The sequence below is a fragment of the Ranitomeya imitator genome, chromosome 6 (genome assembly GCF_032444005.1).
Source record: "Ranitomeya imitator isolate aRanImi1 chromosome 6, aRanImi1.pri, whole genome shotgun sequence".
Classification (NCBI taxonomy): Eukaryota; Metazoa; Chordata; class Amphibia; order Anura; family Dendrobatidae; genus Ranitomeya; species Ranitomeya imitator.
In genome coordinates, this window is record NC_091287.1 from 493,151,851 (window position 1) to 493,169,470 (window position 17,620).

The following is a 17,620-nucleotide window of genomic DNA, read 5'->3' on the forward strand; positions in this document are numbered from 1 at the left end:
CCTGAGCATGACGGCTGCATAGGAATACTTGCTCGGACTGGCCAGCAGCTCTCCTGACCTGAGCGTGACGGCTGCATAGGAATACATGTTCGGACTGGCCAGCAGCTCTCCTGACCTGACCGTGACGGCTGCATAGGAATACATGCTCGGACAGGCCAGCAGCTCTCCTGACTTGAGCGTGATGGCTGCATAGGAATACATGCTTGGACTGGCCGGCAGCTCTCCTGACCTGACTGTGACAGCTGCATAGGAGTACATGCTCGGACTGGCCAGCAGCTCTCCAGACCTGAGCGTGACTGCTGCATAGGAATACATGCTCAGACTGACCAGCAGCTCCCCTGACCTGAGCATGACGGCTGCATAGGAATACTTGCTCGGACTGACCAGCAGCTCTCCTGACCTGAGCGTGACGGCTGCATAGGAATACATGCTCGGACTGACCAGCAGCTCTCCTGACCTGAGCGTGACGGCTGCATAGGAATACATGCTCGGACTCGCCAGCAGCTCTTCTGACCTGAGCGTGACGGCTGTATAGGATAGGAATACATGCCCGGACTGGCCAGCAGCTCTCCTGACCTGAGCGTGACGGCTGCATAGGAATACATGCTCGGACTGGCCAGCAGCTCTCCTGACCTGACCGTGACGGCTGCATAGGAATACATGCTCAGACTGGTCAGCAGCTCTCCTGACCTGAGCGTGACGGCTGCATAGGAATACATGCTCGGACTGGCCAGCAGCTCTTCTGACCTGAGCGTGACGGCTGTATAGGATAGGAATACATGCCCGGACTGGCCAGCAGCTCTCCTGACCTGAGCGTGACGGCTGCATAGGAATACATGCTCGGACTGGCCAGCAGCTCTCCTGACCTGACCGTGACGGCTGCATAGGAATACATGCTCGGACTCGCCAGCAGCTCTCCTGACCTGAGCGTGACAGCTGCATAGGAATACATGCTCGGACTGGCCAGCAGCTCTCCTGACCTGACCGTGACGTCTGCATAGGAATACATGCTTGGACTGGTCAGCAGCTCTCCTGACCTGAGCGTGACGGCTGCATAGGAATACACGCTCGGACAGGCCAGCAGCTCTCCTGACTTGAGCGTGATGGCTGCATAGGAATACATGCTTGGACTGGCCGGCAGCTCTCCTGACCTGACTGTGACAGCTGCATAGGAGTACATGCTCGGACTGGCCAGCAGCTCTCCAGACCTGAGCGTGACTGCTGCATAGGAATACATGCTCAGACTGACCAGCAGCTCTCCTGACCTGAGCATGACGGCTGCATAGGAATACTTGCTCGGACTGACCAGCAGCTCTCCTGACCTGAGCGTGACGGCTGCATAGGAATACATGCTCGGACTGACCAGCAGCTCTCCTGACCTGAGCGTGACGGCTGCATAGGAATACATGCTCGGACTCGCCAGCAGCTCTTCTGACCTGAGCGTGACGGCTGTATAGGATAGGAATACATGCCCGGACTGGCCAGCAGCTCTCCTGACCTGAGCGTGACGGCTGCATAGGAATACATGCTCGGACTGGCCAGCAGCTCTCCTGACCTGACCGTGACGGCTGCATAGGAATACATGCTCAGACAAAGGAGGGCAACAAAATTAATAAAGGGGATGGGAGAACTACAATACCCAGATAGATTAGCGAAATTAGGATTATTTAGTCTAGAAAAAAGACGACTGAGGGGCGATCTAATAACCATGTATAAGTATATAAGGGGACAATACAAATATCTCGCTGAGGATCTGTTTATACCAAGGAAGGTGACGGGCACAAGGGGGCATTCTTTGCGTCTGGAGGAGAGAAGGTTTTTCCACCAACATAGAAGAGGATTCTTTACTGTTAGGGCAGTGAGAATCTGGAATTGCTTGCCTGAGGAGGTGGTGATGGCGAACTCAGTCGAGGGGTTCAAGAGAGGCCTGGATGTCTTCCTGGAGCAGAACAATATTGTATCATACAATTAGGTTCTGTAGAAGGACGTAGATCTGGGGATTTATTATGATGGAATATAGGCTGAACTGGATGGACAAATGTCTTTTTTCGGCCTTACTAACTATGTTACTATGTTACTATGTAGACTGGTCAGCAGCTCTCCTGACCTGAGCGTGACGGCTGCATAGGAATACATGCTCGGACTGGCCAGCAGCTCTCCTGACTTGAGCGTGACGGCTGCATAGGAATACATGCTCGGACTGGCCGGCAGCTCTCCTGACCTGAGCGTGACGGCTGCATAGGAATACATGCTCGGACTCGCCAGCAGCTCTCCTGACCTGAGCGTGACAGCTGCATAGGAATACATGCTCGGACTGGCCAGCAGCTCTCCTGACCTGAGGGTGACGGCTGCATAGGAATACATGCTTGGACTGGCCAGCAGCTCTCCTGACTTGAGCGTGACGGCTGCATAGGAATACATGCTCGGACTGGCCGGCAGCTCTCCTGACCTGAGCGTGACGGCTGCATAGGAATACATGCTCGGACTGGCCGGTAGCTCTCCTGACCTGAGCGTGACAGCTGCATAGGAATACATGCTCGGACTCGCCAGCAGCTCTCCTGACCTGAGCGTGACAGCTGCATAGGAATACATGCTATCATGCTCGGGTCAGCGGAGTTGCCGGCCGGTCCAAGCATTGCGATGTGATAGTCGTCCATATTGACTGCATCCTCACCGGTGTTTTATTTATCTAAAACCTCTCCTCTTTCTGGGATATTGGGTCCATGGGCGGTCCTATCAGAGACTGACAGTTATCTCTGAATGCACTGTCCTACATAGAAAGCTGTCAGTCACTGTAAGCACCGCCCACCGGACTCCCAAATCCCAGGAAGTGCAGAACTTTAAATAAATAAATAAACTAATAAAAACGTGCCTGACCGTACTGGTGCCATTCCTCCTCTCCGAGTACCGTCCCCACCATTATCTAATCTGCTCAGCTCTCCTGCTCTACAGTGATACCAGCAGATAGGGCGGTATTTTTAACGTGACAGGTTGCCTTTAAGTTGTTCAGTAAGGGAACGACTCCAGTAAAAAAAATGCAGATTACCAAGGTAACAAAATGAAAAATTCTATGAAAAATGCTTGGAAATGAGGGGGTTTAAAAATAAAGGGGAAAAAAATTTGTGAATGACCCAAATAGTGTGAACATTTTTTTTTCTCAACCATATTAAATGTGTTATGTTTGCCAACTATCCTGGGACTACAGAAAAAAGTGGAGACCTCTAGGTTTTTTGGGGGAGCGACATTGTCAAAATGCATATTCAGGAAAATGTCTGCTTTTTTCTTCAGGAAAAAAATCACAGCATGCCCAAGCTGGATCCAATTATGGGATCGCACTTGGCCATGCAAGTTAATGAGTGTTTGGAAACCATCGGACTGCACTCGGATGACATCTGAGTGCAGTCCGATGTCCAGAGAGTGACAGAAGAGAGAAGATGGAGCTTTTTTTTTCTTCTCATCCGAGAAAATCGGATCACACTCTGATCAGCGTGTGATTAGCATAATTGGCCCCATTCTCTCGGATGAGCGAATATACGCTCGTGTGACCTTGGCCTTACTGAAAGTAAAGAGGGTCTGAAATTTGTGGCTCTGTTCTTGGCTCTCAGCAATGACTGTACTTTTTATTAGGTCAGCAGCAGTGAAAATATCTGCTTTCATTATACATAAAAGCTCCTAGTAAACCACAGTTCAAATCAATGAGGGAAAGAGAAGCTACAAGCACAAGCTGTACCGAGAGCGAGCGCTTCCCATTCCTGCGGATTTATCCAGAAGCCTCTGAGTGCCGATCCCTTTACAAGTAATTCTCATTGGAAATCTACAGATTTGCAATATAGACGTCGTTTTATTTAATCGCACGGATTCCTTGGAGCTGCCGAGCATTAGGCCGGACACAAAGGCAGATTATGCATCTAAAATTTCTCACCAACTGTTCCCCTCTGATTTGTATTCTTCACCGCGGCAGATCTGCTTGTACAGACAAATCCTATTGTGCAACTTGTGGTTCATCAGTTTTCCTGACTTAACTCCTTCTGTTTTATGAGGAGTGATGCTGATGACGCACCTTGCGGCAGGGACCTTAAAAACAGGAGTCTACTGATTGCCCGAATATGCAGTTTGAAGCCTGAGTTAAATTTCAGATTTTTTTCTTTTGAGATTGTCCCTCCCAGTAATATAGGCTGAATGTGAGGTACAGTATGTGTATACTGCTACCGACTCTTGCTGTTGTATATTTTATCTTACTCTACACTTGCTTTCATCTATCAGCACAGTTCTAATACTGCAACTTTTCCTTTTCTATAGCCATTTTCTCTGCCCTCCATGAGACTTTAGATGCTTTCACCTCTCTCTTCAACCTTAGCCTTCCCTCCTGCTATGATAAATAGCTTGTCCCTGTATATAAATCTAGTTTTGTTATCCAACTGGGCATGACCTTAAAAAATAGTCTTCAAGACCACGCTCAATTGCCTAACAAGACTAAGTTTATATATAGGGAAGAGGAGTCAACATCTTAGGAATGGAGAGTAAGGAGAACAAAAGGAGAACAGCACGTTCAGGAGAACAGCGGAATTTACATCAGGTAAATAATGACATTTATGGCAAATGACAGATCCTCCTCACATTCAGCAGAGCAGTCACTGCTGACACATTATAAGAAGTTGTTCTGCCCATAATCATAGTATTAATAGAGCCTCCTGAATGTAAGTGACATCATAGTCCGATTATACTGACATCATAGTCCGATCATAGTGACATCATAGACCGATCATAGTGACATCATAAACCGATCATAGTGACATCATAGACCGATCATAGTGACATCATAGACCGATCATAGTGACATCATAGTCCAATCATAGTGACATCATAGTCCGATCATAGTGACATCATAGACCGATCATAGTGACATCATAGAATGATCATAGTGACATCATAGAATGATCATAGTGACATCATAGTCCCATCATAGTGACATCATAGAATGATCATAGTGACATCATAGTCCGATCATAGTGACATCATAGTCCGATCATAGTAACATCATCGTTCGATCATAGTGATATCATAGTCCGATCATAGTGACATCATAGTCCAATCATAGTGACATCATAGTCCGATCATAGTGACATCATAGACCGATCATAGTGACATCATAGACCGATCATAGTGACATCATAGTCCAATCATAGTGACATCATAGTCCGATCATAGTGACATCATAGTCCAATCATAGTGACATCATAGTCCGATCATAGTAACATCATCGTTCGATCATAGTGATATCATAGTCCGATCATAGTGACATCATAGACCGATCATAGTGACATTATAGTCCGATCATAGTGACATCATAAACCGATCAAAGTGACATCATAGACCGATCATAGTGACATCATAGTCCAATCATAGTGACATCATAGTCCGATCATAGTGACATCATAGACCGATCATAGTGACATCATAGACCGATCATAGTGACATCATAGAATGATCATAGTGACATCATAGAATGATCATAGTGACATCATAGTCCCATCATAGTGACATCATAGAATGATCATAGTGACATCATAGAATGATCATAGTGACATCATAGTCCGATCATAGTGACATCATAGACCGATCATAGTGACATCATAGTCCAATCATAGTGACATCATAGTCCGATCATAGTGACATCATAGACCGATCATAGTGACATCATAGACCGCTCATAGTGACATCATAGAATGATTATAGTGACATCATAGTCCAATCATAGTGACATCATAGAACGATCATAGTGACACCATAGTCTGATCATAGTGACATCATAGACCGATCATAGTGACATCATAGTACAATCATAGTGACATCATAGAACGATCATAGTGACATCATAGAATGATCATAGTGACATCATAGTCCGATCATAGTGACATCATAGACCAATCATAGTGACATCATAGTCTGATCATAGTGACATCATAGACCGATCATAGTGACATCATAGTACAATCATAGTGACATCATAGAACGATCATAGTGACATCATAGAATGATCATAGTGACATCATAGTCCGATCACAGTGACATCATAGACCGATCATAGTGACATCATAGACCGATCATAGTGACATCATAGAATGATTATAGTGACATCATAGTCCAATCATAGTGACATCATAGAACGATCATAGTGACACCATAGTCCGATCATAGTGACATCATAGCGACATCATAGAATGATCATAGTGACATCATAGTCCGATCATTAGTAACATCATTGCCCAATCATAGAATGGTCATAGTGACATCATAGTCCGATCATAGTGACATCATAGTCCGATCATAGTAACATCATAGTGACATCATAGAATGATCATAGTGACATCATAGTCCGATCATAGTGACATCACAGTCCGATCATAGTGACATCATAGAACGATCATAGTGACATCATAGTCAGATAATAGTGACATCATAGTGGCATCATAGTCCCATCATAGTGACATCATAGAATGATCATAGTGACATCATAGTCCCATCATAGTGACATCATAGAATGATCATAGTGACATCATAGTCCGATCATAGTGACATCATAGAACGATCATAGTGACATCATAGTCTGATCATAGTGACATCACAGTCCGATCATAGTGACATCATAGTCCGATCATAGTGACATCAATAAATGATCACAGTGACATCATAGTTCGATCATAGTGACATCATAGTTCGATCATAGTGACATCATAGTCCGATCATAGTATCATCATAGTCCAATCATAGTGACATCATAGTCCGATCATAGTATCATCATAGTGACATCACAGTCTGATCATAGTGACATCACAATCTGATCATAGTGACATCACAGTTTGATCATAGTGACTGTTATGAACTGGTGATTCAGAAACACAATGGACCTGGTGGTTAAGAGCACACAAAGTGACCTGATAGTTACTAATAACATAGGACGAGCTCTGAGACGTGGGAACTCTGCTGACCGCAATCCCTAATCCTATCATACCACACTAGAGGTAGCCGTGGAGCGCTCCTGACCAGACCTAGGCGCCTCGGGCACAGCCTGAGAAACTAGCTAGCCCTGAAGATAGAAAAATAAGCCTACCTTGCCTCAGAGAAATTCCCCAAAGGAAAAGGCAGCCCCCCACATACAATGACTGTGAGTAAAGATGAAAATACAAACACAGAGATGAAATAGGTATTAGCAAAGTGAGGCCCGACTTACTGAATAGACCGAGGATAGTAAAGATAGCTTTGCGGTCAGCACAAAAACCTACAAACAACCACGCAGAGGGCGCAAAAAGACCCTCCGTACCGACTAACGGCACGGAGGTGCTTCCTCTGCGTCCCAGAGCTTCCAGCAAGCAAGAAAAACCAATATAGCAAGCTGGACAGAAAAAATAGCAAACAAAAGTAACACAAGCAGAACTTAGCTTATGCAGGGCAGACAGGCCACAAGACGATCCAGGAGAGAGCAAGACCAATACTGGAACATTGACTGGAGGCAAGGAACAAAGAACTAGGTGGAGTTAAATAGAGCAGCACCTAACGACCTAACCTCGTCACCTGAGGAAGGAAACTCAGAAGCCGCAGCCCCACTCACATCCACCAGATGAAGCTCATGGACAGAACCAGCCGAAGTACCACTCATGACCACAGGAGGGAGCTTGACCACAGAATTCACAACAAGTGACATCATAGTCCGAACCATGCAGTCTGGTGGGTGGACAGCTCCATATAGAAGAGAAGCTGAACAGGATGATGCGAAGGTTTGTTAGAAAAGATTCAGTATAAGGCTGCCGTCACACTAGCAGTATTTGGTCAGTATTTTACATCAGTATTTAGAAGCCAAAACCAGGAGTGGAACAATTATAGGAAAAGTATAATAGAAACATATACACCACTTCTGCATTTATCACTCACTCCTGGTTTTGGCTTACAAATACTGATGTAAAATACTGACCAAACACTGATAGTGTGACGGCAGCCTAACTTGCATCCGATTAATTGGAATCCCTAGTGTTTGTATGTATAGGGAGTCCAGTGGGCGGTCCTACTGGTGATTCACAGCTATCTGCATGGTAGTCACACAGGAAAGACTGCCCAACATTGAATAGCACCGCCCACTGGACTCCAATGCATACAAACACCAGGGATTTCAATGAGTAAAATGCAAATTTTCTGAATCTTTTCCCACAATATGCATTTGAGTCTGATCAGCTCCTCCTGCTCCATAACATTGCCCTGCAGATCAGAATCCATGCTTGACATTTAAGAGGAACCTGTCACCAGAAAAAATGCTATTACCTGCAGATATTGGGTTATTAACCTGCCCGATGCTGCATGTAGCTGAACGCTGTCAGGACAAAATGAACTTTATTCCCCCGGCAGTGTTCCAGTTTCAGTCATGGGGCGACGCTGTGGCGCTCCCAGCACTGACTGACAGCCAACCCCAATGCAGAGCCAGTAACTGGGAATAAATCTCTATCCATCAGTGCTTGCAGTGTCAGACGGCGCACAGACACAACTCTTTGTCAAGTGGAACGGTGACATCCAGTTATTAATATATTCATAGATATTTAGGAGGAATAACAGAGGAACAGGACAAAGTGATGGTAAAAGATGCCACAGAATTTTTATACTAAGAATAATTCAAATATATATCAAAAGCGACAAGTCAGGAAAAGTAACAGCCTGTTAAAGGGAACATGTCACATCCAAAAACACTATTTACCTACAGCTATAGGAGTAATCTGCCGGTAAATAGAAAATCCCGTCTGACTTGTTAATTATAGCTGCAGCTACAGGGAGAAAATGAAGTTATTTTCTCCCTGCAGCCGCTCGCTTCCAGTCATCGGAGCAGTGCAGGCAGCAGTTACAGTCGTCGCTCACTAAACACTGGCAAATTGACTGACACAAGCTGCACACACGCTACAGAACGATTACAGTGCAGTCACTGTATAGAGAGCAGTTACTGTAACCGCTCCCTGCACCGCCCCGATGACTGGAAGCAACTGGCTGCAGGGAGAATAAAGCTTCATTTCCCCCTGTAGCTGCTGCTCCAAGGAGCTGAGGATTTACACTAGCTGCAGGTTACTGCTATACGTAATGGTAAATAGTTTCTGGAGGTGACAGGTTCCCTATAAAAACCACTTGGCATCACTTACTTTTGCATTTCTTTCCATCATCTGCTAATAAGTATCCTTCAAAGCATGTGCAGATATAGGAATTCTCATTATTTACACAGAGATGCTCACATCCGTGCTCAGTGGATTGGCAGACATCTTTACCTGTGAGCAAAACAATTTATAGTTAGTAAAACTGGCAGCACTAAATAGGAAAATCATGGTCGTTCCTAAAATAATAATTAGGTATTGTATAATTCCTCACTTCACCTGTGGTGGCGCTGCAGGGAGAAAGAAGCGGCTAAAAAAAGTGACAAGTCCATTCGACAGACATTTGGTCAATGGAAACTCTAAAAACATTGTCTGGAAGATACAGGGGTGTCTTTTTTGAGGGTTTTTAAGTGTTTTCGCATAAAAAAAATTATAGTTTTATTCATTGCTTAATGGATGTCAAAAAATACAAAAATAGCAGTAAAAATAAAAAAAGCTTTAAAAAATCCCAAACATTTACAGAAAATGCTTGCGAAATGTACATAATAAAAATGCAGATCAATCACTAATGACTCCAGCTGATTCCAGTTGAGATGTCTGCTTGAAAAAATGCATGTTTTCGACCATCATAAAACATTTCTGTGTGAACGTACCCTTAGATGTCAGGGATTATGAACTTAGAAAGAAAAGAAACCTCCGAGAAGACAGATAAAGCTGCGTAAAAGCCAAGACTATTCTAGAAATGATGTAAAATATTGCTGCCCATTACTTCGGCCTTCGTAACTCCGTCTCTGCCGATTCCCCTCCACCAGTGGTGGCTGCCAAGAGGCTGCGAAGGATGACGTCAACATGTGATGTTGTACGAGGACCTGTACGAGGACCTGCGCGTGTAAACACTCAGCATAGAGCAACACCCGGCCATTATTTACTGGGATTTGTGCTACGGTTTGTCGTGAACAGATTAGCAGCCTCTTACTCTGACAGGACTTTGTATCATCCCGAAGAAAATATCCTTCGAAGCACTGACACACGTAGGAGCCTTCCGCATTGACACACAGGTGCTCACAGCCGTGTTCATTCACAGCGCAGTGGTCGATGGCTGAAAGGAGAAATACTGGGGTTAGATACCAGCGAGCAGGTGATGGTTCCCAGTTTATCACATAACGCAGGGTCGGAGGATCCACCACAAGCTTGGCTCCTGTACTGAGGTGCACAAAGTCAGTGCGGATCCATGCCCTAAAGGGGTTGTCCAGGCTTGTGAAAGTGATGACTTATCCTCAATATAGGTTATCAATATCAAATGGTCGGAGGATCAACAACAGGCACCTTCAGCGATCAGCTATTATCAGCTTCGGCAGCATGGTGAATTGAGCCAGAACAGCGCCACTCTGTAATCGGTGTCATGGTCAGGTACTGCAGCTCAGCTCCTATGTAAGCGAGCAGGAGTTGAGTTGCAGTTCTCAGGAATGGCCATTGTGCTGTTCCAGCACTTACACTGTGTACATCCAGATGCCAGCAGAACTTAAAACAGCTGATCGGTGGTGGTACCGGATGTTGAGCCTGGACTAACCTGCACCAATCTCCCCTCCCACTCCATTCACTAGACTGGGCTGATGTGATGTCTAATTCCAGATCTGTCAGCAGGTTTTCACCCCCCAAACTCTTTATATGCACATGTAGCTCTTTCAAAGTTACATGGCCAGTCCACTGCTCCATTACTGAAAAATCAACACTAGAATGGTTATGCAAATGAGACTGAAGAGCTAGTGTAGATCTGACGCCTCTGTCCCTCCAGCTCTATTCCCCACTCGACACCACATGATCCTGCTTTTCTGTTTGAATTTAGCCAAAGGAGTCACCAGTCGAGAAGCTGTCAGTCAAGAAGGAGGAGCCGCTGGGTGGGGAATAGAGCTGGAGTGACAGAGGCTTCAGATCTACACTAGCTCTTCAAAGTCATTTGCATATCAATTCAAACACTGATTGCTTAGTAGTCCTTGCTGGACTTGTCTTTGAAATGGCTACAGACGTACATCCATAGTTTGGGGTGTGAAATTCTGCTGACAGATTCCCTTTAAGCACAGCATAGTGATTAGAGGTTGTGGGCAAATTTGGTGGTGTCATTCACCAGATTCTGCTTTCTCATTTACTTGCAAAGCAAGGTGATGAAAGAAGAACCTCTGGGGGTATGACAGCAGTATTGTGCACAGAAATGTGAACTAGGCCCTTGATATGATAGTGGATAATGTACCAGTCTCTAGGGGTTCAACTGTTGGGACCCCACCAATCTGAATGGCGCAGGGGTCGTGCGTGTATACAGTGGGGCAAAAAAGTATTTAGTCAGTCAGCAATAGTGCAAGTTCCACCACTTAAAAAGATGAGAGGCGTCTGTAATTTACATCATAGGTAGACCTCAACTATGGGAGACAAACTGAGAAAAAAAAATCCAGAAAATCACATTGTCTGTTTTTTTAACATTTTATTTGCATATTATGGTGGAAAATAAGTATTTGGTCAGAAACAAAATTTCATCTCAATACTTTGTAATATATCCTTTGTTGGCAATGACAGAGGTCAAACGTTTTCTGTAAGTCTTCACAAGGTTGCCACACACTGTTGTTGGTATGTTGGCCCATTCCTCCATGCAGATCTCCTCTAGAGCAGTGATGTTTTTGGCTTTTCGCTTGGCAACACGGACTTTCAACTCCCTCCAAAGGTTTTCTATAGGGTTGAAATCTGGAGACTGGCTAGGCCACTCCAGGACCTTGAAATGCTTCTTACGAAGCCACTCCTTCGTTGCCCTGGCGGTGTGCTTTGGATCATTGTCATGTTGAAAGACCCAGCCACGTTTCATCTTCAATGCCCTTGCTGATGGAAGGAGGTTTGCACTCAAAATCTCACGATACATGGCCCCATTCATTCTTTCATGTACCCGGATCAGTCGTCCTGGCCCCTTTGCAGAGAAACAGCCCCAAAGCATGATGTTTCCACCACCATGCTTTACAGTAGGTATGGTGTTTGATGGATGCAACTCAGTATTCTTTTTCCTCCAAACACGACAATTTGTGTTTCTACCAAACAGTTCCAGTTTGGTTTCATCAGACCATAGGACATTCTCCCAAAACTCCTCTGGATCATCCAAATGCTCTCTAGCAAACTTCAGACGGGCCTGGACATGTACTGGCTTAAGCAGTGGGACACGTCTGGCACTGCAGGATCTGAGTCCATGGTGGCGTAGTGTGTTACTTATGGTAGGCCTTGTTACATTGGTCTCAGCCCTCTGCAGTTCATTCACTAGGTCCCCCCGCGTGGTTCTGGGATTTTTGCTCACCGTTCTTGTGATCATTCTTACCCCACGGGGTGGGATTTTGCGTGGAGCCCCAGATCGAGGGAGATTATCAGTGGTCTTGTATGTCTTCCATTTTCTAATTATTGCTCCCACTGTTGATTTTTTCACTCCAAGCTGGTTGGCTATTGCAGATTCAGTCTTCCCAGCCTGGTGCAGGGCTACAATTTTGTTTCTGGTGTCCTTTGACAGCTCTTTGGTATTCACCATAGTGGAGTTTGGAGTCAGACTGTTTGAGGGTGTGCACAGGTGTCTTTTTATACTGATAACAAGTTTAAACAGGTGCCATTACTACAGGTAATGAGTGGAGGAAAGAGGAGACTCTTAAAGAAGAAGTTACAGGTCTGTGAGAGCCAGAAATCTTGATTGTTTGTTTCTGACCAAATACTTATGTTCCACCATAATATGCAAAAAAAATGATAAAAAAAACAGACAATGTGATTTTCTGGATTTTTTTTTCTCAGTTTGTCTCCCATAGTTGAGGTCTACCTATGATGTAAATTACAGACGCCTCTCATCTTTTTAAGTGGTGGAACTTGCACTATTGCTGACTGACTAAATACTTTTTTGCCCCACTGTACCTCCATTAATTCTCTATGGGACCGCCGGAGATGGCAAAGGACGATCAGTAGCAGTTCCATAGAATTACTGGATTGGCAGTCGACCTCCATTCTATTCCTTCTCCAGTCTCGGTATTGGTAGGGGTCCTAGCAATTGGACCCCCAGAAATCAACAAGCAATCTTATCATATTGATAGGGGGATAATTTATTAACTCGTTACAGCCCCTTTAAATTAACAACACTGTTTATTGAAAATGGCTGTCCGGGCAAATATCACGGCCTAACAAACGTAGCAGTAAAATATTCTTATCACAGTGGAGGAGATCTGCTCACCTCTGCAGCTCTTCTTATCGTCCCCCAAAACAAAGCCTTCGTAGCACCGGCACGTATATGACTCATCTGTGTTCGTGCAGACATGCTGGCATCCATGGTTATTTTCCGAGCAATGATCTACTTCTAATAATAACAGAAAATAGTAGGTGCATAGTAGGTATACTGTATTCTTTTAACAATTTTGTATTGGGCCTAAAACATTTTAATTTTCACATTTTCATTTCTTGGGTGTTTCATAAAATAAATTCTAAAACAGATTGTCGGTCTAAATGATGATTATATAATTAGGTACAATCATATCATCATAGTTTTATGTAAACACCATTTTAATGATTAATATTAATTTGAATAAACAGCAGTTTTTACAGGGAAACTGTCAACAGGCTTTTTTTTATTCAATCTAAGGGCAGCATGAAGTAGGGGCTGAGACACTGATTTCAGGGATGTGTCACTTATTAGGCTGTGTACTGTTGTTTCAATACAATGAATGTTTTATCAGCAGGAGATTATCACTGCCCAGACTATAGTTCCCGTCCATGCTGGTCCAACTCCGCCCCCAGCACTGATTAGCAGCTCACTGTCAATATGCAATGTATATACAGAGCCTGGCGTGGGCCGGGGCAGCTTACTTAGCTCTGCTGTATGCTACATTTAAAAGCTCTGATTGTATGACACCTGCTGCACCCAGTAAGCTAAGTGACACATCACTAGAATCGAGGTCTTTTTTCCTACATCATGCTGCTGTCAGATGAGGTAGCAAAAGCCTGGTGACAGATGTTATGACCTGGTGGTCAGGACAATAATGGACCTGGTGGTTAAGAGCACACGGAATGACCTGATAGTTACTGATAATAAAGGACGAGCTCTGGGACGTGGGAACTCTGCTGACCGCAATCCCTAATCCTATCAAACACACTAGAAATAGCCGTGGATTGCTCCTAACGCTCCCTATGCAACTCGGCACAGCCTAAGGAACTAGCTAGCCCTGAAGATAGAAAAATAAAGCCTACCTTGCCTCAGAGAAATTCCCCAAAGGAAAAGGCAGCCCCCCACATATAATGACTGTGAGTAAAGATGAAAATACAAACACAGAGATGAAATAGATTTAGCAAAGTGAGGCCCGACTTACTGAACAGACCGAGGATAGGAAAGGTTACTTTGCGGTCAGCACAAAAACCTACAAAAAGACCACGCAGAGGGCGCAAAAAGACCCTCCGCACCGACTCACGGTGCGGAGGCTCTCCCTCTGCGTCCCAGAGCTTCCAGCAAGCAAGACAACAATAGAAATAGCAAGCTGGACAGAAAAATAGCAAACCAAAGAAATACAAGCTGGAACTTAGCTTCTGCTGGGAAGACAGGTCACAAGAACGATCCAGGAGTGAACTAGACCAATACTGGAACATTGACAGGTGGCATGGAGCAAAGATCTAAGTGGAGTTAAATAGAGCAGCCAGCTAACGAATTAACCTCGTCACCTGTGGAAGGAAACTCAGAAACACCCACCAGAGGAAGTCCATGGACAGAACCAGCCGAAGTACCATTCATGACCACAGGAGGGAGCCCGACAACAGAATTCACAACAGACAGATTCCCTTCAAGTGAAGCTATGTCCCAGGAAACAAAGTAGATAGACACAGCAGTGGGGGGAGGCTTCTGCTGCAGCCAATTTACCAATAGCCAAAGATAAGAGAAAAAAAGGAAAGAGGAAGAGAAGAGACATGGCTGAGCTTCTGAGACACACAGAAAACAGTGTGTGCACTTTAACCCTTTGAGGACTGTGAGTTTATTCAATCAAACTGGTTTTAGTTTAAAACTGCAAGATAAATACGTTCCCTTGGCACTCAAAATGTTAAAGTCAAGGATCGAAGGGAGAGGCTTCTGATGGAGCAAACTGCCCAATGGCCAGATACATAATAGTAATGAGGTCAACTAAAGGGCCGGGGTCATAGTCTCCAGTAATCATTGCAGCAGATAGCAGAGAGGGTTGGCACAAAATGTTTTATGTGCAATTCCACCTCTGTCTTGGGTTTGACATAGATGATCTCTTCCCATTTTGGCACAGGTCCTGTGCTGTGTATGAAGGGGGCTGGCTGACTGCTCATTTCAATAGGTAAACCAGCCATCTTATCTGTCACAGCCAATGACTAGAATAGAGAAGGGGGTTGGCTCACTTATTAAAATGAGCAGTCAGCCAGCCCCCTTCACAAGTAGCTGTGATGACATGCCAACGCTCTCTTCCATATATGCCAGATGCGGCACTTTGTGGTGCTGACAAAGGAGCATTAGTGAATATTTGATGATTACATTACATGATTAATATTAATTTTAAACACATCTAAAGATCTATTTATAAGAGGTCTTTGTTACTGGATTTTCAACAAAACACATCTAACAATTTATGTATGTTATTTCTTGCCAATAATTGATGGATTTTCCTATATTTTTTCTGACTTTTTAAAATATTTTTGAATACATTTTTGGCTATTGCTGAAGAGTTTGACTCCGTTATTTCTCTACAAGTTTCCGTGCCTCGGATCTTCTTATGAGCCGACTTTTTTTGTGATATTTTGTAAGGGTCATTCACATGGCCATGATTTTTTTCACATGTCCATGATGAAAATTGTGGAAACTTGTTTGGTTTTGATCCGGGAGTTGGATTAAAATCGGAAATTCAAGTCTATAGGCTTGCGAAAGAAAATCGGACCGTAATAGGATGTAATCCAAGTGCGATCCAATTTTCGCAAAGTATCAGAAAGGAGAAGGTGGAGAATTTTTCTATTTTGTCCTCCACACACGAGAAAAACCGATGACACTCGGATCACACTCTGATCAAAATAATCAGTCCATTTTCTCGTACTTGACAAAAACTGACGCCTAAACGTAAGTCTGGGTGCGAGATATCTCGATTTCATATCTGCATGCAATGAAAACCTTCCAGAGCTAAGATAAAAAACCATAAGCACAAATATGGGAGCAAAGTTTTTATCAGATAACAACGTTCTCCGACCCTCCTGCCCCGACTCCGACCCTCCTGCCTTGACTCCGACCCTCCTGCCCCGACTCCGACCCTCCTGCCTCGACTCCGACCCTCCTGCCTCGACTCCGACCCTCCTGCCCCGACCATTGCATGTGATTGTGTGCGGACGTTCTGTAGTATCTCCGTACATTAGATCATTCTTCTATATTTGTATTTAGCTCTGTTCATTATATTATTGTGCAATTATCGTTAAACTGTTCGCCCATGTGGTAAGGCTGAAACCCAACTCCGACCTGCACCCCACCACAGCTACATACATGCATATATTGTAAAATATCCGCCCTTGGTTTGGAATGACAACCTTTTTCCTTTGCTGAAATTCCATGTGGACGTTCACAACTAACCATATGATTTTCCAAGTTTATAGAAGCAGGTCTGAACTCTCTGCGGGACCTGATTGCCGAGGTCAGTCCTGGGACAAGCCGAGTAAATCTGCCATTACAAGTTACTTGTGTTAGATATCATCCATTATGGTGGGACCTGTCCATCACAATGGCGTAACTCTAGAAGCGCCCCGAGACAAAAACTCTAGGGGGTCCCTGATTTCACCTAGACACGTGAGCGCTGACCTAATAGGCTTCATCTGGCAAGGAAATCACTAGGGTGAGGTGACAGAGAAGATTGCGCAAAATGTCAGACCCCCAAGATGACATCTCTCAAAAATGGACTCGTAATCCTTACTACATAAACGCCACTTGCTTGGAAGACACGCTAAATGTTATGGGGATACAAATACAATATTATTTAGACCATACTCGCCAATTTTACTTCCCCCAAAAGAGACAGCTCCCCAAGCAAAGCACGCTGCACTCCTGATTATCCCCCAGAAGTATTGCAAAAAGGTGCCAAGTATGATCCGAGCCAATCACAGATCAAGACTTGAGTTTTGGAGTCAAGTATTGTTGGCATTCCCAACATTTCTCTACACGGCTGCCATCACCTTATGGCCCATCTCTTCTGCTAATGGAGAACTCGCGTATGAATGTGTCATTTAGGGTGCAGTCAGAAGTCCGTATACATCGGGCCAAGATCGGAGCGCAAGGCACAGCCTGGCTGGCGGCTCTCCCGACCTAAAAGTGACAGCTTCATGTATTTTTATAGAGCTTCCAGAATTGCATCAAGGGAGCCGACGGCCAGTCCGCGCATTGCGGTCCGATCTATCTTGGCCCGATTTATATGTCTATTTGACTCCCTCGTTAAAGAGAGTGTATTGTCAGAAACTGA

At 44.6% G+C, this 17,620-nt stretch overlaps 1 protein-coding gene across 1 annotated transcript in view; it reads right to left on the reverse strand.

Annotated features, from left to right (window-relative positions):
- The window catches only part of MATN2 (matrilin 2), a 169,946-nt gene that overhangs the window by 23,821 nt on the left and 128,505 nt on the right, over window positions 1-17,620 (reverse strand). Inside the window, exons 9-11 of the mRNA XM_069731663.1 lie at window positions 13,360-13,482; window positions 10,099-10,221; window positions 9,174-9,296 (exon numbers count right to left, since the gene is read on the reverse strand). Of these exons, the coding sequence (XP_069587764.1) occupies window positions 9,174-9,296; window positions 10,099-10,221; window positions 13,360-13,482 (369 nt within the window). The remainder of the gene's footprint in view (window positions 1-9,173; window positions 9,297-10,098; window positions 10,222-13,359; window positions 13,483-17,620) is intronic.